Here is a 24,169-nt window from a genome sequence, read left to right as displayed (position 1 = left end):
CAATGCACTAATTAAGCCTCACAGAAACCCTGTGAAGTAGGGGAGCACTATCCCCATTTTACTGATAGGGACAACAGAGTCCCAGACAGGTTTAATCAACCTGCCCCAAACTATGCTCTGGATCAGTGGCAGAGCTAGAAATAGAAACTCAGGAGCCCACGCTTGCACTATCCCATTCTCACTAATAAGTAACACCCCTCACTGTTTCAAACTGCTTTGTCTGGAATGAAATCAATTGCTGATTAGAGCATCGTGTATCCTACCCAGTGACGATGAAACACAAAGAAATAAGACCAGAAAAGAAATTCCTAACCTCCAACATGATAGCGAGTGGCTGTTGTGGTCAGCCCAGCAACACAGCTGCCGTTGAAGAATGCTGAGCCATCCCCCCTCACTTCCTGAACGACCAGCTCCAGTTTCTGCCCAGGCATCAATCCACAGAGGTTTTGGGCCACCTTGGAATGATCTAAACCGACAGAATGGGAAAAGGTAGAGAGTTAATTTTATTTCCACTGTATCTTTTGCAGAACCAAAGAAGCAGGATTCACCTTTGCTTAGTATGAGTTTTTATGCCCTTCTTTAAAAAGGTATAGAATTAGATACTTTAGACCCCCAACACACAAAGAAATAGTATTAAAACTTAATCCCGATAGAAACACTTATGAAAAGCTAAAAATTCAAAACCACACTGCCCATCACTAGAGATATTTACTGTCCCAGGACCGTTAATCTATAACTGAACGAGGCTTTTCTGGAGGCACGGCATATAGCATTAATGCAGCCCAATTCAGGTCTTTTCCAATGATCATCTAATTCCCTCTTTGTGCATTTCCAGTCTATTATAGTCTCTATGTGAGATCTGTATTTCCTAAGGTGCCTATCACCTTGGTATCTAAGCATGAGTGCATTTAGTGCCTCTTTTCTAAACAAAACAGTTCTATACCCTCACAAATGTTCCTGCTTTTGGTATGCGCGTCTGTATGCGGTGAGGCATCTACGTACAGGTGACCAGGGTTCTCAGGGCATTCAGGTCTGGGCGGTAGGTGGTTGGTATTCACATGGGCACACTGCACAGCAGCCATTCAGAGATACAGAAGTACTTTCCATGTCTACTTGGGCTGGGGGGTAGCCAGCAAATACTTTTCCCCAGCAGACAAACAAGCTGGCTCACCACAAACCCCTCCCATCTGTTAGGTAGATTTCATCTTTGCCTTTTTTTTTTTTTTTTAAATGTGGTTTTCCTTACTGTATCCTTGACCACAGTATCGAAGTACTGATCGGATAAATCAGATCTGCATGGAAAGGTCCAGTGACCTTCTCAGAGGATTCTGCTCTTCACCCACCGCCCAGGAACTAGCAGGCACCTAGTTTTGTCCCACTATGTCTCCTGGGCTCTTTCTATTCTATTTCAGCGTAAGACTGACATCATAGCTCTTAACCCTCTGTTCTTAACCGCTCAGGCCCTCAACCTGCTCCCACTGAAATCACCAGCAAAACTCCCACAGACTTACAATGGGAGCACAGCCTGGCTCTTGGTTTGCTAGTTGTGTCCACTCCTGACAAGAGTTCCAGAAAGTTTTGTTCGTTTGTAGCCTTTCAAGGCCTGGACTCATTCTATAAACCCTCCTCTCTTAACAAACCTGGCTCACAAGTTAAGCCATTGCTTGCTTTGATCTTTCTCTTATATGGAAGGCAAAGGGGCAGTTTATGCCTTGCATTATTTTTCAAGTGCTAAGTGTCATGACGTGATCACCTGAATGGCTTTCGCAGCACTGTTCCCAAACTTACTTCTTCTGCTCATAATGTCCCTGACCTCCTTCATCTCCTCAAAGCACTGGCTCAGTAAGGAGAAGCTCTCAGCGATGGGGTCTTCCGAGCCGACCTCAGACAGCTTCAGACATAAGAGAATACGATGCTTCTCCTCGTCCATGCTCGTCACGTTGGCGACCACAGTCTGTCCCACCACAAAATGGTCTTTGGTGTCCGTCACAAACTTGTCACTCATGGCCTGTTTGGAAAAGAGGTCAGCAGAGGCAGCTGCTTAGCAATCCTATTAAACTATAGCACCTTTCATGAGAGTATTTTTACAAACATCAATTAAGCTTCAACCTCTCCCTGATGTTGGCAGGTATTATCCCCCAGGCACAGAGAGGTTAAGTGACTGGCACAAGGTCACAGAGCAGGCCAGTGGCAGGCCTGAGAATAGAACCGAGGAGTCGCAATTCCCAATCTCCTCCATGGGGTGCTAGCTACCCCACTGTAGCAGTGTTGCTTTTTGCATTGTAGTCCCAGATATGCCAGCAGACAGGTGGCGGGGGACACGTGGCGTGATTAGGAAAGAGGGCTCTTTTCAGCACTTGTAGCATCTCCATTTGCCTTCATGCTCTTTCCTGCCCCTTCCCTCCCATATCACGGAGACACCTAGAACTCTATAAATACAACCCCAGCAGCAGTTTTTACTCCCAGTGGACGGGGCAGCGTGAGTGCAGGAGAGCTGCAGTCTATCTGCCCTCCAGCCCTGCTTAGAGCCACATTTCTTGGGCCTGCAAACATGGTGCTTTAAGAGGGAAAGTCACAGCCAGCTTACCGCTTTCGGGGCTAGTCCAGCTAGACCAAATGGGAACTCCACAAACACTCCATAGGACATAATGTTCCTCACGTAACCAGCCAGCTGCATCCCAGGTTGGATTTCAGAGAAGCTCCTCACCACTTGCTCCTCCTGTACTGCAGAGATCACTGCAGGTTTTCTGCACAGGGTCTGAACAACTAGTCAAGGAACAGGGCCTTCTAATCAGGGGAAGAGAGGAGAGGAAACAAGCTCAGGAGCCTACTAAATCCCTTGGTATCACCAGAGGGTCTCACCAGAGCCATTGCAAGTTGTACAATACAGAATCTTAAAAATCACAGTGTTCCAATTACCACCGTGCTTTCCCTCCACCGATAATTTTAGCAGCCAATATCTCACAAATTCCGACAGTTGGAGACGAATGCATTACCCCATTTGGAAGCTGGAATTCCCGGATTACAATCCGTACAATTAGTTGGTTTTCATGCTAGCTGTTTACTAAAGCCATGTCACAACTGACATTTATGCATGCGAGCTGGGGAAAAAAACAAGTCAGTAATCAGAATGTTGTGATTTTAAAGCCTGATACCTCATAATCTACTAGGGCTAGAAACAGGTCTTATCGCTGATGGGATTCCCAGAAGCATACAAGATTCAATTCAAGGGTGGGTGATTCGCAAGATACCACCCCTTCAAACCATCCTTGGTTCGTGAGGATGGAACCAGCCCCACACCTTAAACTAGTGTAATTCCTCTTCCTTGAGTACAGTCTAGATTTGAAATAGATTGTTCCATCAAGGTGTGTGTTTAATGGCCAGAGCCTTCATGAATGACGAATCAAAGGATACAATGTGTCCTCCCTTGTCACTTAGGCACATAACCCTGTGGAGGATGTCACCCTCTTGGAGCCAATGGTACAGGAGTTTACAGTTAACCACGTGGTCAGATAGGTGCATTGTGGGAAGGTGGGCGGAAACATTGTCTGACAAGATGGAAACCTCCAGGCCATTATCTTTCTTCTTCAGGATTTTCACGTCAACCATCTGAGCAGAGAACAGGAGACATGTAACGTGAGACTGTAAACAGCTCTGAGGTCCCTCCAGCTATGCACAAGGAACTGTCTCATTCCAATAGCAGAGAACCTCAGAAGCATCTGACACATTTAATATAAAACAATCTCAACAAATCACAGAAGTCAAAGTCTGGAAAATTCATTTGATCAGATGGGAGATGGGGAGGAGATCATTTAAACAAAACAGAACATCCCCGTGCTTGCAGTAGTAAAACTTGTATTTACGTGTCGGTAGTGTCTTTTATTCCAAAGGGATACTGACGCACTTAAAAACTATTGTCTTTCTGGCAAATATTTACCTAACACTGAAATGCAGCCACCTCTGAAGCAAAACGTGGCAGCTGTTAGCACACTGCAGCATTACAGTTTGAGAAATGGATGTGACCACCATATCCAACAGGAATTACTTCAGAGAAGTCCTATGACCTGTGTTATAGAGGAGGTCAGACTAGATGATCACAGGGGTCCCCTCTGACCGTATAATCTATGTAGTGGAACTACTGAAGTTAACACTCTACTCTTGGGATAATCTCATGGGGCTCTTTTGTCCTCCCTCTTCTACAGTGCATCAGACCCTCCCTAGCATCCTAACGTGATGCCAGGCTCACAATAGGAGATGCAATGATGCTAGTTCCTCATTTGCCTGCTGTCCAAAACAGCCTTTCTGCATCTACTGGCCTCTTTTCACCTCTCTTTCCTCCCTGGCTTGCACCTCACCCTGTCTCTTTAAGTGCCTTGTGACTGACCATTTCAATGTATTCACATAAGTATTTTCTCTAACATACACTCCTGTTTGAGTCACGGTCTCATTTACTTTACTCTAAAAACTTATTTGTGGATGACACTTGTACGAAAGATACAATACAAAACCTAGCTGTCATTGTCACCATCTAGTGAGACCCTTTAGACAGGTTTTAGAAGTAAAATAATTCAAAGGTGCATTGAATCCTTTCCTTAGTAACCAGACAGGAGGGGGGAACGGGGGGGGGGGGGCATTTACAATCAATACCTGTCCAGTTTCATAAGTCACTTCCCGATTCTTCTTCGGAGTTTGTTCTCCTTGGTCCTCAGAGACAGGTCTGCTCATCAACTTGAATGACAGCAGCAGCTTCTCCTGCTCAGGCTCACATTTTAAGACTATGACTTTGACAACCTATTGCAAAGAGATTAAAACAAAAAAGACTTGACTTAGTGCGTTTTCTGTAGATCCACCCCTCCACCCTTATACCCAGTGTACAGCCGTACAGGGCATAAGGCAGCGAAATAAATACCCAGCAACTCTTCCCCTCACACCCAAGGCTATCGGGGCATTTTACAAACATGAGTGAATTCAGATTCGCAAAACCAGTGTGAGGCAAGTGTAATCCTCACTTCAAAGGTGGGAAACTGAGGCACGGAGTCGTTAAAATGACTTGCCCAAGGCAGAGCTGGGAATAGAACCCAAGTCTCCCGACTCCCACCCCCAGACCATCCTGCCCTTTCTGCAGCTGCTAGAGAGAGACCAGCATTAAAAACAAACGAATGTGACTCTGAGCAGGTCACACACCTCACGGGGACGGCCCAGAGTACAGACTGGAATTAAAAGTGCTTGCATATTGGTAAAGTTGCCAGGCATAGCGAGGGTCAGATTTTTAAAACATAGACTTAAAAGACTGTTCTCTTGATCCTGAAAATAAAAGTTTTCATTCTTCTGAAAACAAAGGCTGCAGCATGGACCCCAGCCCCTCCACTGAGCAATCTGACAAGCCACCTCCCCCTAGGTTTCTTTGCCACCCGAGCTCTGCAGACTACATTACACAGCTCTGTGCCTGCTGCACTCTCAGAAGCAGGCAAGGCCTGGAAATGTACAAGAACGCAGCTCTGCAAAGTTCTTGAAGGGAAGGAGTCTCTTACAGCCCAGCCCGTTTAATTGCATACAAGAAAGAGGAATCAACTGCTCCACAGGAGCGTTTTCAGAATCCCAGATCCTTTCTATTCCTTCCTGTGTTGTCCGTGCCTGTTAAATGATTTCCCAAAACAGGAAGAGTTTCCAGTAAAGGCCTCTGATTTGAGTCCTTTAAGCCTTAGGACACAAGTGAGTTTGTAGGTGTTTCACACTTTATGGACATCCAGCTCCTAAGAGTTAAGGGAATGCAACAGGGCAGGGGATTGGGACTCTATCCTAGAACGAGTGGCCTCGTCTCCCCTCAGGAGCCCCTTCCTCCTGTTATCAGATTGTCCTTACAACTATGCAGTGGCGTGACAATGTCACGCGACTGTCAAGGATTCGCCCACTTCAGGGACTCAAAGCCAATGGCACGTAGGTGATTCCTTGTAGCAGGCTAGACTTTTCGATAGCCTGTCTAACCCTAGCACAGCAGAGGGCCCAACACCTCCTGCACTGCAAACCACAGCTCCAGGCAGATCTCATTTGAGGTGTGCCGGCCTTGCCAATATCCCTTTACAACTCTCTAGGTGCACTGAATTCCCACATGAACCTCCCATCCACAACCAACCAGCCTGCGGCCTCTTCCTTATCTGTCAGTGCGATGTCACAACTGCCTCCGTTGCATTTATCAATGGGTGTGTGTATATTAGTTACCTGGCCTTTGTAGAAGACTTTCTCTGGGGAAGGTATGGGCTCTGAGCTCAGCTCATTCTTGGGAACCAGACCTTTAACGTCATTGTAGAACTTCACAATGCAGCCGAATTCCCTAGCGCACACAATGAAGCCGTGAGCGATCAGGCCGGGCTTTGCAGCCTCGTAACTAGTGAGGACTGGAAATTTCGACATGACCAGAGTTTTCTTCAGAGTTAGGATCAGCTTCTTTTCTTCAGGATTGGATATTAACACCTAGGAGAGCAGGGGGACGAGAGGTTAGAGTGACTGCAGAGACACTTTTCAATCAGGGAAAAGGCACCAAATCCTTGATTCATATTCACTACGTACAAGAATCCCACATATGTCTACAAGTTTGCACTAGCTTCAGACATCCAGACGCAACAGCGCTTTGAGATCCTCGGAGGAAAGGCAAAGGGCTTTACAAACATTAATGCTGACAATGTCTCCGAAGCTAATCCTACTAAAGCAGGTGGTGTCAAATGACTTGGTGGCCAAATTCATGGTGGTTTTCCCTTGGATTGAATTCTCTCTATTCAAAGGCCATCAAGCTAGAACAGGAGCAACACAGGCCCCCAAATGAGATGCAGGATAGTTTGTCAGTATCAGTAAGTCTAGCAGAAAACTAGGAAGGTGCATTAAATGAGTGCATGGAAGTGGGTGGGAGTAAAGCCCATAAAATCCAAGCTTCTCTTCAGAGAAGACAGAATCTATTTCAATATGTCACTGCCCGAGAAATGACATCATTACTTCTGAGAAGCAGCGCAGGGAAATGCAGGAGTTTCCTTTTCAATATGCAGATTCCTACAAGGAATCACTCTAAGGATTTTAAATGGTCACAGCCTCTGAAGTCGTTAAATACGGTCGAGGTTTTGGGAAGTTAAGTGATTACATCTAGCACGTACCGTGCTCACTTCATCCAAGGCTCTCAGAGCATTTTAACAAGAGAGACCAAGTATCACTAGATTCCTCTCTGTAAAATGGTGCTGACAAGTTAAGGCCTAAACATTTTCAAGTATCCACTAATCAGGAGCACAACCTGAGCCTCCTAGGGCCTGACTTTCAGAGCTGCTGGGTATCTGCAGCGCCCATCCCTTCATGTGGGTGCTCAGTAGCTCTCAAAATCAGACCCCAGCTGTTTGGAGCTGGGCACCAAACACCCCGAGACCATCCAAAGGAGTGGAGGCTTGAAAGCGTGGCCGTAATTTGGTCAGGCCGCACAGTGAGTCACAACGCCCAACACTCAGTCCAGTGGCCAATAGGGTGGGGCAATTGAGAAAAGGAAGCAGCTCCACTTTCCGAAATACCAGCGACCTCACGCCCCAGGACTCATTATAAACAAACAATAAGCACATCAGCGAGTCACCCGCTCTCAGTGGAAATCAGATCGGTCTCGAAATGCTCAGGCATCGCTCTGGTGGAAGAGTACAACTTAAGACAGGCCCCTGGCAGGGGGATCTTACCCGGCACTTGACTTCGCCTCCCACGCTGTACTTTTTCTCAGGTTGTTTCAGGAGCACGTCCGCCAGGTGTAGGCGAGGCACCAGCCCCCTGATGTGATCCGTCACCTTCACCTGCATCCCGAAGGGTTTCAGAGCCAACACTTTGCCCTAGAGTCCGGAGAAGAGAGCAGGATTGGTAGTTTTCAGTGTAGGCTGGGGTGTACAGTAACGCCTCACTTAAAGTCGTCCCAGTTAACGTTGTTACGTTGCTGATCAATTAGAGAACATGCTCGTTTAAAGTTGCGCAATGCTCCCTTATAACGTTGTTTGGCAGCTGCCTGCTTTGTCCACTGCTTGCAGAAAGAACAGCCCGTTGGAGCTAGCTGATGGGGGCTTGGAACAAGGGTGGGCTGGCAGCCCCCCCCCGCCCCATCAGCTCCCTGCTCCCCTAAGTTCCCTGTGCACAGCCGCCCAGCAGGCTATCAATTGCCGGCAGTTCAGCTGTCCCTCCCCCCACTGCCAGGTGCTGCTCCTGCCCTCTGCCTTGGAGCTGCTCCTGGGAGCCTCCTGCTTGCTGTGCCGGGGGAGGGGGGGGGCACTAATGTCAGGGTGTCCCCTTCCCCCCTGCTCCTGCCCCCCCACTTACCCCATCTCCACAGAGCGGGGGGGACGGGGACACAAAAGGGCTCAGGACGGAGGGAGCTTGCTGGAAGCAGCTGCTGTCTCAACTTGCTGATCTACTTAAAAGGGCAATGTACTTAGAGTGGGGTCAGAGTACTTAAAGGGGCAATGTGCATCTCTCTCACACACACACACACACACACAGTGTGTGTCTCTGTCTCTCTCTGCCATGCTGTCTCCCCTCCCTCCATTCATGCTGCCTTGTAGAGTGTGAGGCTACATTAACAACAATTGTTAACCCTTGAGGGCTTAGCCGAGTGCTAGTTCATCATTTAGCAGTAAGGCATTCCCTGGGAAATATCCCACCCTCTTCCACCCTCTGACTTTACCACCTCAACCAAGCTTCACAATCATCATCGCTGTGTACAATATTACATTGTTTGTTTAAAACTATATACACAGTGTGTATGTATATATATGTATATAAAAAATATATAGTCTTTTGTCTGGTGAAAAAAATTTCCCTGGAACCTAACCCCCCATTTACATTAATTCTTATGGGGAAATTGGATTCGCTTAACATCACTTCGCTTAAAGTCGCATTTTTCAGGAACATAACGACAACATTAAGCGAGGAGTTACTGTACAGGGGCAATAGCCTACCCACGACCCCCAAAATATAAACACACACCGCCCCAAAAAAATCTAATGTATTAACCACACGCAGGGCAACAGCTTTACATCAGGGAAGCTACGCTGCTTCTTGCACCCGCATTGCCACTGTTGTGCTCTCCATGGGCCATACGCTGGTTCTGCTGAAGTCAATGGTAAAATTCCCATTGACGTCAAATAGACCTGGATCTGACCCTATATACATCTCCAACATACGATCGGGTATACAAGGCTTTAGAAAGATCATTCTACCCTCACCAAGGCAACGCAGACAAACACCTGGACTAAAGTGTCGCTCAGTTAGGTAACTACAGTCAGGAGAACTTGCAAGTTATTTTTGCTGGTGCTGTATTTGCATTCTCCCTTTCCAGCACTGGTCTGAAACAAATAGGTGTGAACTGGCATTAACTAGGCAGGGAAAATACGCATCACCTAAGGCACGGCAGCAAGTACCAACACTCTACAATGCCAAACGTGCAACGTTCTCTCGGGATCTTACCTCCACCACGTGCCCGGGACAGATGTCTTGGTATCTCAGAAACGGAGCAGCAATAATTCGACTAGGAGAAGATACAGCAAGGGTTGCGGAGTGAGTCATCTTTAACGTGAGTGAAAACCCAGAGGTGGTAAGGACAAGACAACCCCTCCCCTTCCCTCACCTCTGGGGTCTGCCAGAATCCTCCTGGCCCCTATTTATCACGTCAGTGCTCTGTCCCTCCACAGCCCTGTGTCAGAGTCATGGTGACCTTCCCTCCGTTAAGGTGGTCTGGGCCCAGCCACTCGACTAAGCTCTGTCCCAGTTTATGACACAAAGGATGATGGCCAGAAGCCAAAACTGTGCATGCAGGGAACCCACCGCCTCTCAGAGGGCAATACCTTTACTAGACAGGAAGGATGGCCCAGTGGTTAGAGTGCAAGCCTGAGACCTGCTCTGTCGCAGCCTGTGTGACCTTGGGCGAGTCACTTAGTCCCTCTGGACCTCAGTTCCCATCTGTGCAATGGGGAGAACAGCCTGGCCCTGCCCCATAGGGATTGTTGGGAGGAGAAATGTGTTCAAGGTTGTGACTCTCAGATATCCAGTAATGGGCATCAGATGAGTGCCACAGACAGATAACGAGTGGAAACCCCAATAGGCGGGTTCCAGCCAAACAAAGCAGCACAATATTTTCCACTTGTTATCAGCCCCTTCTCTCCCCGTAGCCCCCACAAACAATTCTGGAATGGCACGGGAAACTTACTGTTTCAAAGACAACAGGGCCAGCTCATCCATAAGGCTGTAGTCAATGATTCGACATCTGTGCTTGCTGCCCGCCTTAAATGCCCCAGGTTTGAAGGATTTTTTGGTGTCCGAAAGATGCTTCAGCTACAAAAACAAAGGGCGATTTATCACCATTTGGAAATAGAGATGGTATTGACTTGGGAGAACGAAACCTAGACTGACTTGAAGAGGAGAAAACAGACCAGTAAGACTCAGCAAGTTTCACATGGGTGTTTTCAACCAGGTGAGATGCAATGCTTACATCCCTCTGGAAGTATTAGTTGGGAGGACGGGAAGGAAGACGCAGACAAACCCATTATTTCGGGGAGCAGCTGGTACGATAGTTGCCAGGCAGATGGCGTTGTATTTTACTGTGTATATACACTGAGCGGCAACATTCCCCTAGCATAATTTTTTGAAGACCATTAAGAGCATAAGAAAGAGGAAGAGGCCACCAGGCCAGGGCTTGACCTGAGCGCGAGGCCAGCCTGGTACTTTATGACGGCTGGGCACACTGTACATTAACCTCATTTCTAAGGGCCACCCTGAGCTCCTAGGGGGTTCCAGTCACTGCAAGACCAGGGGCTCCCCGAAGGATTTCGAGCCCAGTCCTGCAAGTTACCAAGTGCCCTCCACTGGGGTGAAGGATGCTCAACCCCTCACAGGCCTTCCTTATTTACTTTCTCCACACCTGTCATGATTGTATAGACCTCAATCATATCTCCCCTTAGTCTCTTTTCCAAGCTGAAAAGTCCCAATCTTATTAATCTCTCCTCATATGGAAGCCGTTCCATACCCCTAATCATTTTTGTTGCCCTTTTCTGAACCTTTTCCAATGCCAATACATCTTTTTTGAGACGGGGCGACCACAACTGCACACAGTATTCAATATATGAGCGTACCGTGGATATAGAGACAATATGATATTTTCTGTCTTATTATCTATCCCTCTTTTAATGATTCCCAACATTCTGTTTGCTTTTTTGACTGCTGCTGCACATTGAGCGGAGGCTTTCAGAGAACTATCCACAATGACTCCAAGATCTCTTTCTTGAGTGGTAACAGTTAATTTAGACCCCATCATTGTATATATACAGCTGAAATTATGTTTTTCCAATGTGCATTACTTTGCATTTATCAATATTGAATTTCATCTGTCATTTTGTTGCCCAGTCACCCAGTTTTGAGAGATCCTTTTATACCTCTTTGCAGTCTGCCTGGGACTTACCTATCTTAAGCAATTTTGTATCATCTGCAAATTTTGCCACCTCACTGGTTACCTCTTTTTCCAGATCATTTATGAATATATTGAATAGCAGTGGTCCCAGAACAGACCCCTGGGGGACACCACTATTTACTTCTCTCCATTCTGAAAACTGACCATTTATTCCTACCCTATGTTTCCTATCTTTTAACCAGTTACCAATCCATGAGAGGACCTTCCCTCTTATCCCATGACAGCTTACTTTGCTTAAGAGCCTTTGGTGAGGGACCTTGTCAAAGGCTTTCTGAAAATCTAAATACATTATATCCACTGGATCTGCCTTGTCCACATGCTTGTTGGCGCCCTCAAAGAATTCTAGTAGAATATAGAGCATACTCAGTTTCACTTCCTGGTTCTCATGCACTAGCAACACAGTGCAATGTTTGGGTTGCAAATGCTGCGGGACAACCATTATTTACAACCGTTTCCACTTACGTTTTAAAATACCATTCCCTAGACGTCTCTGGTTTGGTTGGCAATTTCATGCCAGCTTGTGGCAACCCCTCCCACATTATCACCCGGCCACGGGGGCATTTATTACTTACACGGGCAAAAGCCAGCGTGCCGTCGTCCAGTTCAAAGATGGCACCAGTCTTTGCGTGGAAGCTCTTCACCACTGACTCTTCCACCACCATGCCAATCCGACTGCTGGCGAGCTGGCCAAGCACGCTGCCAGGCTGAAGGAAGACCTGCCGCAGCGTGAGCCGTACTGCTTTGGAGGTGGGATGGACAGAGAGGATGCAGGCCTTCACCTGTTGCAGGGGAGAGAGGACAGCAGGATGGTAAGACAGGCTGGCAACCAGAAGAGCCGAGAGCCATTTTCAACCCTGCACTCTCACATCATGCACACCTGGCTCCTGATCTCTTCACAGAGGCTTTGCCGAGGTAGAGCAAGGACAATGGAACGTGCGGTGTTATCATTCAGCGCCAATGTCTTTATGGGCTGGGCATTTTTTCTTTAGTTATCTGATTAAATGGTGTGAGCTAGTTTGGTGCGGACAAGGGGAGGGGAGAGTGACTGCGGGCAATCAACCCCCGCCACAAGCCATTCCCCATCCTCCATGAGCCTCTCAGCTGCCAAAACTGTAAAGGGGCACCTTCCCCAGAACTCTCCAGCAGCTATGTTCAGAACTCAAAGACATAGGCTGCTTCCCTTCTCCTTACCAGGGGTGTAGAAAGAAGGTCTGTGCCAACAAAATTGCTGACACTGCCGATTCCACAGAAAAAAAACCCTTACCAAAAAATGGTAAGAGAAGGAAAGGAGACACACAGGCTAAGCAGCTTTCTGGTTCCTACAGCCGCTTCAGCATCCACTCACCGTCTGACTTTGTGAATAACTCCCCGCTTTCTTCGGATCCAGGTGCATGAAGTCCACGATCCCAGTGAAGGAGGAGAGGAAACTCAGAGTGATGCCATAAGGGGTCACCTAAACCAAGAAAGAGAAATTCTTCTGTAGGGCGTAAAATTAAATCACTAAATCAATGCCCTACCATTGCATGGGTCGCGGGCATCGGTGCATTCAGTCCCTCCTGTTTTCTGCCTGTGACACACAACAGTGGAGTGTCCCGAGGGCTGTAACACCTTTGTCTAATTCTGGTGGTTTGCTTGGCCTGGGGGCGGCTGGGTGGTGTTGGTGATCTGTGATATACAAGAGGTCAGACTAGAGGATCTGATGGTTCCCTCCTGACCTTAAACTCTATGACTCTAAATCTGTGTTAAAAGTTCTCATCCAGATCAAGATGCAGACGGCACTTTACTTCCTCCACTAATAACCATCTTGTCAGTGCTTAATAATACACACGCCGAAAAGGACACGTTAATTGCTCAAGAGTTGGCTTTTTGCCTCTACTAGAAAAGAATACTTTTAAGTTTTCTAATTGTACATTTGATCTCAAGTCCAGAATCAAACTGCGCTGGTTTGCCAGCAGGTGTTTTTCCCATCTTGCACTCCCAAATCCCAATTTTCCATTTAAAAACAAACCAACCACTAAGATCCCAGCCCCTGTGGTCGCAAAAAAAAAAAAAAAAAACCCCAGTGAAAACAAATACAGTGAAGTCTGCCTGAGTCTGTAAGCAGCCTGAAACAGGAGTTCAGCAGTGTCAGCTGCATCCAGTCACATGATTGGCTGTTAACTTCGAAGTTTAATGCTGAAACTTTCAGTGCCAGCTATTTCACCAATTAGCAAAGGAGAAGGACCATCAAAGATCTGCACAATGTACTGAAAGTGGTGTCAAGTGGGCGGAGCTGGGGAGAGTGCCGCCGTTCACATTTTCCCTAATTCAACTTCTGAATGAACGTATGGAAATGTTCATATGAAAAGGAGGAAAGTTTCTCCCGTTTCCACAGCCACAACAGAAAGGTCCAGAGGATGCCAAGCAAGGAGAGTTGAAAGCTTAATGCTTTACTCATCCTGCCAGCAAGTTGCCACTTACATTTATACTTGGGGCTTTTAGACACCTTAGTGTTGTTACAGAAAGAAAAGGGACTCAAAAATGGCGCCGGGTTACTGCCCTTGTGCTTTTTGAGCCAGATGTGCTCATTGCCTGACACAATGGAAGATTTTACTCCTACAGAGTAACTGCTCTTCCACAGAGCTGCAAGAGCAGGAGACGAGCAAACTGGACTGGACTCTGCCTCGCACTGCACCACCGCCAGCCAAGCACAGACATTAGCGTCTTTACGCCTGGTGACTGGGCCCAGATCAGCGCTCCATTTCGGAGATTGAGCGGGTGGTGCTGGCAGGCAGAAATAACTTAGCTGGATTTGTAAATTCATTGCGTTCCAGCTCAGTTTTGCTGGGGCAGAATACACAGGAAGATGTCCATCACAGCCGCGGTCATAACTCCACCTCAACAGTCCTTCAGAGAAAGCGGAGTTTTACCTTCTGCACCTGGGCTTTCACCAGCAGCCCTGGCAGTAAGTTACCGAGCGCCCAGTTCTGTTCTTCTGTTGCAATGGCCGCAGCAACCTCCGACTGAGTGATGGACAGACGGACAATTCTTCCGTTGTTTTTCACTTCTTCAATGAGACAGTTCAGGTACTGGCCTATTTTCAGCTCAGCCCCTACGAAGACAGGACACATACCAAAAACCCCTCATCATCTTCCTGTCTGTCACATTCCCCTGCTTCCCCTTCGGAAACCCTTCGCTAGCTCCCCCCTCCAGCCAAATTCAAGCCTCTTTTCCAGACCCTCCCTCCTGAGCCACTCTTATCACAGTGCCCGACCCTGCTAAGCTGCCCTCAATACCAGTTTCAGACATACTTGTCCAGGCCCGCCTGTGCATGGAACAGCCTCCCTGAAAGGACCTGTAAGGTCAACTACCCTCTGCTCTTTTAAAATCTCTGTTCTAGATCCACTTCTGCTGCAACACCTATCAGAAAATCAGTCAGCGTTTAAATGGCTGGCAGCCAGGGAAACGCAATGCTTTATTTATGCAATTACAAAGCAGTTTTTTAAAAATAGGAAGTATCTAGGTGTAAAAAGACTGAACGTATCCAATTTTCTCCCCATGCCTCACCCTCTGTATATTGCTTGTTTTCTTAGACTGTTAGCTCTTTGCAGTAAGGACCCTGCCTACTGTTGTGTTTGTAGTGCCTAGCACAACCAGGCTCTGGTCCGAACAGGCCTCTGGGCGCTAATGTAATACAATTAAATGGGGATGAGAATGACTTTTTCCATGCTCACCCGGAGAACACATGCATCACAGGGAGTAGCAATGCAAGCTCCTCCCACCTCCTGGCACCAGATCTAGGGTGCAGAGACCAATTCCCTTTTACCCATGACCTTTGTGGATGACAGGCCACAAATCTATTTCCTGTAGCCACCAGATCATACATACTTCAGGTCTCTGCCAGCCTGAGCCCAAAGACAGCCCTCTGACCAAAGCAGCAGAGAAAGGTGCTCTCTCCGAGCTTTTCCGTTCTAGTGCGTTTAGGGACTTTTACCAATACAGCTCTGGAGCACTTGCCTTTAACCAGGGAACTGCCACTTGGTTGGTTGATTTCAGATGGGTGTGGATTTAGTGCTATGGGAAGGGGCTGTCTAGACAATCCTGGAGACCAATCAATCCTCAGGACAGGCAAAGTGTGGGCGGCAGCAGCACACGCTTCTCCTACACCATCCTGCCAACGTGCCTCAACCAGGACCCAGAGCGACTACTTCTCAGGGTGGGGGAAATGAAAGGGGAGAGGTAGTGCCCATCTCCATTTGAACCTGGGCCTCTCTGCAATAGTGTCCAACACACGGAATGACTAGTGCCAGTCAGGATGGAGGTGTTTACAAGGAGGACACCAGTCGATCAGGAAATGGACCGACAGCCAACAGTTCATTGTTCAATGGCCTGTGCACAACTGTACGTCGGCAGAGACTTCTGATCGCTCCTGACCTCAGCTAAGTTTGAGTCAGGAAGGTAGAGGTGAAAGGCTCCAGTCCCACCCCACTCCTCTGAGCCAGCCAGTTCTCCATCTCCAGCTTTAGTTCCTGCTGGATGCCTTACCTTTGTTGGCTGATTTGATGTAACTCTGGGACTTCTGACGAGGCAGAAATGCCTTAGCACCACTGACTCCAATATCTATGAGGTAGCCGTGATCTTCCACACTAGATACCAAGCCAGAGAGCAACTGCGGGGAGGGAAACATTACAATTCAACAATATAAAGGAACGGTTAGATCAGCAAGGAGAACAATTCTGTCAACAGGTTCCTCGCACTCAGATTTCCTTCTCTCCTGGGGTCAGAGTGCTGGAATTCCTCCCACTGCTTTGGACACATTAGACCTTGGCTCCTCTGGCAATGTGGTCTCAGCTGTCCTCTTGTCCAACCAAGACATGTATCTAGGGGATTCTTGGCTTCCTGAAGCTCTGGTAACATCAGGACATTGAAAAGCAACAGGCACCCACAACTGCTGGTGAAACTGGGTGCAAGAGAATAATTAACTAAGCTCACAACACCTCTGTGAAGTGGTCAGGTAAGTATTATCCCCATTTTACTGATGGAGAAGCTGAGGCAGCAGAAGTTAAGTAACTTGCCCAAAAGCCAACAAGCCAGTGGCAGAAGAATAGATCTCATGAGTCACAGCTCAGGCCTGCGTTCTACCCACTACACCACACTTCCTACCAAGATGAATTACACCAGAAAAGGCACAGATCCTTGCTTTAATTGCATGCAGTGACAAAACTGAATTCACAGAAGGAGACGTGGGGGCAAAGGGGAAGCGATCTCCAAAGGGCAGGGAGGCTGCGGTGCACCCAGAACACCTACCATGCCTGATCTAAGAGCCGTGGTGTTCAAAGCCTTGTTGACATCTTTGGGGTTAATTGACAGCTTGACACTCTGGTGTCCATCCATGGTTTTCCCCACGCTGGTCACGGTGCATCTGACCAGCATTCCAGGGGGGTACAGGTCTGACAGCGAGTTCAAATCCTAAACAGCAAGACAGTTAAAGGAGATCACGAAAAACCGGAAAATCATTAACATTAAATAATGCAGGAGACCAGAACTTGTCACTGAAGAGGCTTTTGAAACCCAAACCCAAGAGGAAAGCTCTATTCTCAGCAGCAGCTAAATGCCACAAAGCCTGGGGCCCCTGGGTACAGTGGGCTTGTGCCCCAGCCTGGAGTTTCAAGCCTGGCTCAGAGCGGGGGGGACGGACACGGACACGCACACGGACACACAAAAGGATGTATGTAATGTTACAAGGCTGAGGTCAAAGGATTCAACACAGCTGCCAGGCTGAACAGCAGGAGGTGCTACAGGTCAGGATTAAGATGCATCGCCAGAGCTGATTATGGTCCCAGTCTCAGGTCTCCCATTAGCAAAGAGGTAAAAGGTGAGAAAAGAGCAAGGGGACATCAGCATCTTGCCATTCCCAAAATTCAGTTTTAAACAGGCATGGACGACGGTGGGAAGGGGAAATATAAACGTGCATGAAGGGTAATGGACTATCTTCCTTCCTTTCTTTGGAACATCCTTGTAATCAGGGAATTACATTGTCTCTTCCAAGCAGCCTTATTACCTCCAATACCTATCTGCCATAGCATGAGCTGGTAATACACTGCACAGAACATCACAGAAGCCATCTTCTGGGGGCCTGCATAGGGGCTGGGGAAGAGGACAGAGTCCTCTGAGTCCTCTGCATCCCTGCTGGAAAGTAGAAGATTCTCCCAAACACATCCCCAGCTTCATCCTTCAAGTCCCCCTGCCACATATAGTAGCTGTGGGAACTCCTTAAGTAGGGAGGGGTATACAGTGATGACTATCATTGAGCAGTGCATTGAACATGCTGCCTTTAGCATTCACAGGCCCTGTTGGCCAAGGAAGCAAGAGAGCAGGACAGGGAAGGGATCAGAATGTCCTGTACACCAGTGGAAACTGGGTTCTCCCGCTGGGCCTCTGCTTGCAAGACCCCGTTTATTTTACCCAGTCCCAGGACACACACCATCCCTCAGGACTCCCCTCACCTCCAGGAGCTCTTCCGTGGCCACTTGCTCATTCAGCATTTTGCTGTAGGCATCGCAAATGTGCGTCACTTGCACAAATCCAGTGAGTCCATTCGGCAAACTGACCACTAACTCGAAGTCATTAGACTCCTTCACGCAGCCGAGCAGCAGCATCCCCTCACTCAGGGCCTGGAACAAAGAAAAATTAGCATTCGGTGGATCTCAACAAGCCACAGATTTACCGTGTCTAATGAGACTGAAAAATAAACCACTAAAAGTCAAGAAAAACTCAGCACCTTTTACCACCCAGACTCAGGCCACAAATCACTATCAGCACTCTGCGAGTTACCAAGCCACTGCTGACATGCTGCAATTAGAAGCAGCCCTCTTAAAAGGTCAGTGGAAAGCAGCAAAGACCTAGGAACAGGACTACAGCCCCTCCTACTGTCAGTGCTGGGAGCAGGAATGACTGATGGGGACATGAGTTTCCCAGACTAAAGAAACCTGTCACACTCTTGTAGTAGGGTGTCCTACAGAACCTTCTACGGAGCAACCATGAAGGAAGCTATATGTTCCACCTTCCAAACGGAATACAGAGGGCTTGTCTACACTACCGCTTAAGTCGATGAACCTAACATTGCTCAGGGGTGTGAAAAAACCACCCCCTTCAGCAACATAAGTTACATCAACTTAAAGCTCTCCCACCAACAGAACTTCTGCCTCTCGTTGAGGTGGAGTAATTGCATTGATGGGAGAGCACTCTCCTGTCAACATAGGAGACGCACTACATGCTGCGCCGATGTAGTTCGGTAGTGAAGACAAGCCCAGAGATTGTCAGATTGGATCAGACCCAAGCTCCATCTAGTCCAGTATCCCGTCCCAGGCAGTGGTCAGAACCAGATGCTTCAGAGGAAGACATAAGAATCACCAGAGTTGTGGGCAGACACGGGATGATCAGTCTGCCTCACAGATCTTGTCCTAACGCCTGAAGCACAAAGTTTAATATCTCTTCCAAAATTTTTGTCATCATTAATTATAACAATTCTGGATATTCTTGAGATCCATATAGAGTAGAATCTCAGAGTTATGAACACCCATGTTGTGAACTGACTGGTCAACCACACACCTCATTTGGAACCAGAAGTATGCAATCAGGCAGCAGCAGAGACAAAAAAAGAACAAATACAGTACAGTACTGTGTTAAACGTAAACTTCTAAAAAAATAAATGGAAAGTTTAAAAAAAAGATTTGACCAGATAAGGAAACCGTTTCTGTACTTGTTTCGTTTAAATTAAAATGGTTAAAAGCAGCATTTTTCTTCTGCACAGTAAAGTTTCAAAGCTCTATTAAGTCAATGTTCAGTTGCAAACTTTGAAAGAACAACCATAGTTTTCTTCAGAGTTACAAACAACCACCCGAGGTGCTCATAGCTCTGAAGTTCTACTGTAAATATCTAATCATCTGTTAAGTTCTTGGCTCCCATGACCTACTGTGGAAATGAGTTCCACAGTTTAATCACACGTTGTGTAAAAAAGTGTTTTCTTTCAGAGGTTTTGAATTTCCTACCGTCAATTAAATTGAGCGTCCTCTTGTTCTTGTGACAGGAGACAGTGAGAACAGACACTCCTGATCTACCTTCTCAAGACCACTTAGTATTTTACATATCTTAACATGTTCGTCTTAATCAACTCCTTTCTAAGGTACAACTTAAAGCAAAGGAAGTGGAGTGATAGAGAAAACAGGTCATTAAGGGTTACACATGTGCATGTGGAGAGGATGGAATAGCAGCCACAGAACTGAGAGCTGGACAATAGCTCCTGTTCAGAATCATGAAGTGCACAGCAGATGGAGGGGGGAAAAATGTGACGATGGTCAATTTGATAGCAAGGAAACCAAGAGAGATACAGACACAGCAGGCCTCAGAAGCATTCAGCTCAGTAATGCAATTCTCTGTGGAAATTAATTTGATTGTATACAGCCTTTGTTAATGATGAGAACTTTATTGCAGTTAGCGTCACTTTTTGCAGCAGTTAATTCTGCATCCTGGGACAGTTCTAAGTGTTAATGCTCTGCCTTCATTAGCTTGCGGAAGACCTAGAGGAGATGTGCAATTTCTTACTTGTCATTGAACTCCTTCTTGCCAGTGAAGGAGAGGTTGTGAAAAGGAGTCCAGCCCTCCCTTACCTAAAGGTTGGTGGTTCTGAGACAGGCCCAGGAATAAGGAACCTCCTAGATGCACTGGACCCAAATGGAGGTCAAAATACACAAATCATAGAATAATAGAAATGTAGAACTGGAAGGGACCTTGATAATCCACATAGTACAGCCCTTCATACTGAGGCAGAACTAAGTATTATCTTCTAGACCATCCCTGGCAGGTATCTGTCTAACCTGTTCTTAAAAACCTCCACAGCCTCCCTAGGTAATTTGTGCCAGTGCTTAACTACCCTTACAGTCAGGAAGTTTTCCCAAATATCTAACCTAAATCTCCCTTGTTGCAATTTAAGCCCATTACTACTTGTCCCATCCTCAGTGGATAAAGAGAACAACTTATAACAACCTTTTAGCTACTTGAAGACTTATCTGAACACTCATCCACAAACCTCAACCGTGAGAAGTTCAAAATCCTTGGCATTAGCTTTAATGGCTTCCTTTTTCTCTGCCTTCAGCTTTTTCCGCTTTCCTTGATCTTCTTGGATTCTCTTCCTTTTCTGGGATCCTTCTTCATGATGCGTCTAAAGCAGATTTTAAGGGGCACGGGGGGGGAGAAACAAGAGAATTGGAAGAGATAACGGTTGTGCTCCACAAAAGAAGAGCAAAATTATCAGTCATCCCAGATTAGGGGGAAATGCTAGAGTTAGGGGTCAGAAGGAAATTTTGTTGCAAACCCTTATGTTCAGTCATATGTAGGTCTCTCAAAATTTCTCCCTTTGGGCTGAAACTTAACATATTTGGTTAAAGCATAAATACATTTGACCGGTTTGAACAAAACCAATCAATGGCTTTTGAGTTAAAACGAGCAGAAAAAGACATTTCCTCCCCTTCTTCCTACGGGAAAAACAACAATCACCACCACCACCTTTGAGCCTTCATTTGTAGAGAAAACTCAAGAGCGACTGAGGGCATGTCTACATTTAAAACGCTGCATCGGAACAGCTGGATCAGTGCAGCTGTAGCGTTTTAATGAAGACGTTCTACGCCAACGGGAGAGAGCTCTCCCGTTGGCACAGTTAATCCAGCTCCCGAAAAGTTCTCCCTCCAACGTAGCGCTCTCCACAGGGGATTAGGTCAGTATAACTACGTTGCTCGGGGGTGTGGATTTTTCATACTCCTGAGCAACATAGTTATAGCGATATAGATCTATAGTGTAAATCACAACCAAACCTTAAACCCTCAAACTTAGCATGGACATAGACCTGATTCATCAGAGCATTAAGGAGGGAGGTTCTTAATTTTCTGCACAGGAGCAGTCTCATGAAGTCAATGGGACTAGTACACCTAAAGTTACGAACGTGTTTTAAGTGTTTTGTTGGATCGGTGCTTGAGCCCTCAATGAGGCAGCTCTACATTGCTAAGTCTTAAACAATTTGGTTTAGAAATAGCAAAGTAATTGATATTTTAAAATGGGGGGGGGGGAGGGGTAGAAGAGGATGTCATGCATCCTGTTCTTTTAGGCACTGAAACATAAAACAAGAGAAACATATTAGATCAAGACTAACAGATGTATTGGAGCATAAGCTTTCGTGGGTGAATGCCCACTTCGTCGGATGCATGTCACATGTTAGTCTTAAAGGTGCCACAGGAGTCTCTGTTGCTTTTTACAGATCCAGACTAACACGGCTACCCTACTGATAACAGATCAAATTAACCCCGGCGTAGCACCACTGAATTCAATGTCCTTACAACAGTGTTGGATTTGGCCCACCACATCTATCTAGAAGCTCTTACATCTAAAAGCAGATTACATGCGATCAGACACCACTGAGATATTTCAAAGTTAAACCCTGATCAATTACGTTTGATTAATGGTTTGCCATCACATTCACCCAGGGTCAGACATCTGTCAAAAGTCATGAAAATCATGGATTCCATGATGAAGACCAGTCACAAGTACTAAAATGAATGTTGGGGCTCACTCCTGCAGCCCTCACTCAGATAAAGCTGTCATGGTCAATGGGAGTAAGAACTACAGAATTAGGTCTTTACACTAATTGGCAGTGGAATAGCTCTCAGGGAGTTTCATCCATCATGTGCGCACAACTCACATCAAATAAGTTATCCTGCTCTATTGGTCGCCTGGGGGCTTTTCCCTCTGAAGGTTTTTTCTGGGTGCCACCTCGAGGGAAGTTTTCTTCCATGGATGCCATGTTTGTATTTCTATGGGGAAAGCAAAAACACAGGAGTGAAATCTGCAATTGTTGACACATTAGAGTTTAAATGACAGGAGAAGGAATTATCTTGGAACTAAACAAAGATTCCCTTGGCTTTTTTCGTAAATGACAAATTAGATAGATAGATAGATAGATAGAAAGCATCTGGAGGCTTAGAAGACAAAAATATAGGCCTCTGAGAACACTTCAATGTACTTGAAAATGATAGTTATACACGTATTAGAGACTCAAGTTGGGTGAGGGGATATCTTTTATTAGACCAACTTCTGTTGGTGAAAGAGACAAGCTTTTGATCTTACCGAGCTCTTCTTCTGGTTATACACATGTATCAGTCACCAGAACTTTTCCCTAGTATCCTATTCACCCACATTACCATATCAGTCTTCAGTGACAACTGAGAAGCTGGTATACCTGACGCTTTAAAGCTTAGAAACTCTCTGAGGAGATTCCTAATAAAGGAATTATCTGCACACTTGTGTGCAACAGGTGAAGCACCATCTCCACAGACAAGTAACAATACATGCCTTCAGACATATTGCCTGGGGCAGTGACCTTGTCAGATCTCATAACCCTAAGCAGTCAGGGCTTGCTTACACTGCAGAGCCTTGGCCAGCATAGCTATGCCAGAAGAGTTGCCCTAGTGTAGTAACAGCATTGCCAGCAGGAGCTCTTCTACTGACATAGCTACACCCCCACTCCCAAACAACATTAGCTGAGCCAGCAGAAGCACTCTTGGTGGCATAGATGTGTCTATGGAGGTGGCCAGCATAGCTACATTGGATAGATGGTGTCATTTTTTGCACCCCTAACTGGCATAGCTATACCAACAAAACTTTGTAGTGTGTAGGCCAGGGCTCAAACATAGCAATACCACAGTAGCTGCAGGAATTGGTGTTGACATGTTAGTGGATGCATGAGTGTAACTAACCCTGTTGAGTCAGCACTGAACCCGCATTTTAGCATTTTGTTGGGGGCCACTGGCTGCCAGAAGTGTCATTTTTTTTTTAGATAAAACAGAGTTCCAGACCACTTGTGGTCAATTAAGATGCCATTGCTCTTTCCTTTGCACATGCATAAAGGCTGTCACACAGTATCATAGACAAACTACAATTTAAGTCATTATATTTTCCACACATGCCCCCAACATCGCCCCTGCTGCTTCAACTGTATACAGTAACCTTCTTTACTTCCTGTCTAAATTGTTGTTAGGTGTTGTTATGCACATTCAACAGTCCCCCCCCCCCAGCCCCCCAAGTTCATTCCAGAGGCAGCAGCATAATATCTGTGAAAGGCTATAATCAAGTATGGGCAAAGTAAATTGCTGTACTAATAAAAGCTAAATTCTCTTTAAGGCAGAGAAACTAATCTAAAGTACATTACACTCCAGGCAATACCAAACAATGAGAAACAAGAAAAAAAAAACAGGTCAACGGGACCCAGTGCAATCGAAAAAACTGATCTCTGGGCCACAGAACTGGCAGACCTCCCCACCACCCTATTATGAGAATCGTTCGTCCCCAGCTCTGCGGGGAAACCAGCTCCCAAACCGAGAGGATCGCAGCCCAGTGACCCGCCCTGCTGGGGGGGCTCAGTCCCTCCCGGTCTCCAGGAGCGGCTCCTTCAGGGCTCCAGGAGGGGACGAAATGCATGTGCTCCCCTCCTCGGCCAAGCCAGCGGCGCTGAACTCAGCTGCTGGCAGAGGAGGAGAAGGAGCCAGGGGGGATACTGCCCCGGGACTCCCCTGCCGGGGGCAGCGCCAGGGTCCCTCCTTCCCTTTCCCCCCGGCCCGAGCCGGGCCCTGGGGAGGTTCCCTTCGCTCCGTGCTGGGCCATGGGGCTGGGGGGCCG

General features: G+C 46.8%; 1 protein-coding gene across 3 annotated transcripts in view; it reads right to left on the bottom strand.

Annotated features, from left to right (window-relative positions):
- The window catches only part of PDCD11 (programmed cell death 11), a 43,648-nt gene that overhangs the window by 19,277 nt on the left and 202 nt on the right, over positions 1–24,169 (bottom strand). The window contains exons 2-18 of one of the 3 annotated variants that reach the window (XM_026650877.2): positions 22,197–22,308; positions 20,535–20,666; positions 17,953–18,120; positions 16,754–16,915; positions 15,992–16,115; positions 14,377–14,558; positions 12,813–12,920; positions 12,040–12,246; positions 10,211–10,335; positions 9,472–9,532; positions 7,701–7,847; positions 6,220–6,471; positions 4,648–4,791; positions 3,415–3,609; positions 2,588–2,758; positions 1,789–2,008; positions 314–466 (exon numbers count right to left, since the gene is read on the bottom strand). In XM_026650877.2, the coding sequence (XP_026506662.1) occupies positions 314–466; positions 1,789–2,008; positions 2,588–2,758; positions 3,415–3,609; positions 4,648–4,791; positions 6,220–6,471; positions 7,701–7,847; positions 9,472–9,532; positions 10,211–10,335; positions 12,040–12,246; positions 12,813–12,920; positions 14,377–14,558; positions 15,992–16,115; positions 16,754–16,915; positions 17,953–18,120; positions 20,535–20,666; positions 22,197–22,298 (2,653 nt within the window). In that variant the 5' untranslated portion in view covers positions 22,299–22,308. Of the gene's footprint in view, positions 1–313; positions 467–1,788; positions 2,009–2,587; positions 2,759–3,414; positions 3,610–4,647; positions 4,792–6,219; positions 6,472–7,700; positions 7,848–9,471; positions 9,533–10,210; positions 10,336–12,039; positions 12,247–12,812; positions 12,921–14,376; positions 14,559–15,991; positions 16,116–16,753; positions 16,916–17,952; positions 18,121–20,534; positions 20,667–22,196; positions 23,005–24,169 lie in introns of those variants that run through there. The other 2 variants (XM_026650875.2, XM_026650876.2) reach the window with 2 other exon arrangements.

This window comes from Terrapene carolina, unplaced genomic scaffold (genome assembly GCF_002925995.2).
Source record: "Terrapene carolina triunguis isolate 2854851 unplaced genomic scaffold, T_m_triunguis-2.0 Scaffold95, whole genome shotgun sequence".
Lineage (NCBI taxonomy): Eukaryota > Metazoa > Chordata > Testudines > Emydidae > Terrapene > Terrapene triunguis.
This window is presented reverse-complemented; position numbering and strand designations above follow the sequence as displayed.